At 40.7% G+C, this 1080-nt stretch overlaps 1 protein-coding gene across 1 annotated transcript in view; it reads right to left on the bottom strand.

Moving 5' to 3' along the window:
- The window catches only part of LOC105450356, a 1777-nt gene that overhangs the window by 41 nt on the left and 656 nt on the right, over positions 1-1080 (bottom strand). Inside the window, exon 3 of the mRNA XM_011690149.1 lies at positions 17-886. Coding sequence (XP_011688451.1) covers positions 17-886 — 870 coding nt within the window. The remainder of the gene's footprint in view (positions 1-16; positions 887-1080) is intronic.

Below are 1080 nucleotides of genomic sequence, written 5' to 3'. Positions count from 1 at the left end.
AATGTCTCTTAACTACTCTAATTATTTCCGACTCTAACATCGGTGGGTCAAGCGTTTTAGCTTGACGTGCTAACGACAGTGCATAGTCCGCCATGGACATGTTTTCTTTATTGTCCGCTTTGTAAGCGTATCTCGTGGTATATAATTCCTCGCGAAATTTGTTCTGATCCTTGTCAGACCAAAAATTCTCTTTAAACGATTTTACGGCTTCTTCGAATGTATCCGGTTGATTTAACTCAAACCAAAGACTAGCGGCTCCTCGCATCGCTTTTGCAAAGAAGTGAAGCTTATCCGCGTCTGAAACTCGTTCATACGTCGCGGTTTTCTCGAATTTGTGAAGGAATCGAATGGGATTTTGGATATCACGCTTACCTGAATACGTGATATCTTGAAACGGATTTTGTAACCAGCCTCCTCTAGGCATTCTTATCGTCCACTCATTTTCCGGTACTGTGTCGCGTTTCGCAAGAACTACGGCATCGTCAGCTTGTCGTTGTTTTGTGGCAATATTACCTACCACCGACTTTGGTTCCGTATTTGTTTTTTCCTGTACTACGCTCACACTATTCTCGATTCTTGCTTCTAAAGCATTAATTTTTTCGAACAAGGCATTTAGTATTGCGGCATCTAGCTCGCTCGCGCTCGTTGTTCGCGTCTCCTCACGGTTTTCGGTCATGCTTGTATCAGGGTTCGCGTCTTGCTTTTCTTCGATCGCTACTCTACGTGAGAATGGCGTATAACTCGAAATACTCGGCGTCATCCCGTTTTTCTCTGACGTTATTGCAATCGCGTTGTCTATGCTCGGAGAATCTACATTGGTTACCGTTTCGCTTTCGCTTTCGCGATCATTGCTGCTAACTTCCTTAGTCTTACGCGGTGTCTTTCTCTTTGGACCCATTTTTACGTGTTCGAATTCCTCTTAAACTGTTCTCAAAATGTTTTTAAACTGTTCTTAAACTGACCTCAAAATGTTCTCAAAACGTTTTTAAAATTGTTCGCAAAATGTGTTAAAATTATTCTTAAAATGTGATAGAATTGTTCTCAAAATATTCTTAAAATGTTCTTAAAACTTTAGAAAAA

The sequence above is a fragment of the Wasmannia auropunctata genome, unplaced genomic scaffold (genome assembly GCF_000956235.1).
Source record: "Wasmannia auropunctata unplaced genomic scaffold, wasmannia.A_1.0 LD336063.1, whole genome shotgun sequence".
Classification (NCBI taxonomy): domain Eukaryota; kingdom Metazoa; phylum Arthropoda; class Insecta; order Hymenoptera; family Formicidae; genus Wasmannia; species Wasmannia auropunctata.
The sequence above is the reverse complement of the archived record's forward strand: the minus strand, read 5'-3'. Positions and strand labels throughout refer to the sequence as shown.